The 396-nt window shown below is 46.7% G+C and overlaps 1 protein-coding gene across 1 annotated transcript in view; it reads right to left on the bottom strand.

The window, feature by feature from the left end:
• Positions 1-396, bottom strand: part of LOC118333533 — a 10,175-nt gene that overhangs the window by 5,483 nt on the left and 4,296 nt on the right. The window contains 1 exon segment of the mRNA XM_035669227.1: positions 7-391. Coding sequence (XP_035525120.1) covers positions 7-391 — 385 coding nt within the window.

Genomic DNA, 396 nt, shown 5'->3' on the forward strand with positions numbered 1-396 from the left:
TTCTGCGATCTCTTTGGTTGTGTTCTCATCTTTGTTTTCATCTGATTTGTCACTTCTGTCTTCCTGGGGTTGTGGGTCATCTGTGTCAGGGTAGGCATTGAGGTAAAAAGAGCTGTTTCCCGCCACCATCTCCTCCATCTTCTCCAGCAGCTCTGACACCTGATCATCAGCTTCACTTGTGTTGTTGAGGACGTGATACCTGTTTCCACATTTCTCAATCAGCCAACGGAGAGGCTTCCCTTCACTTTCAATGTGCTGCTCAATAGTTTTGTCCCCCAAAGCGTCCCCGTATGTAAACAGCACGATTACATGTCTCCACACTCTCTGTCCAAGTATCCTCATGTTGCCCTCTATGACTCTTTTTTGTTCATCGGTAAACGATGTGTCAAGAGGCAC

The sequence above is a fragment of the Morone saxatilis genome, unplaced genomic scaffold, assembly GCF_004916995.1.
Source record: "Morone saxatilis isolate NCDOM2014 unplaced genomic scaffold, NCSU_SB_2.0 Contig1, whole genome shotgun sequence".
Classification (NCBI taxonomy): domain Eukaryota; kingdom Metazoa; phylum Chordata; class Actinopteri; family Moronidae; genus Morone; species Morone saxatilis.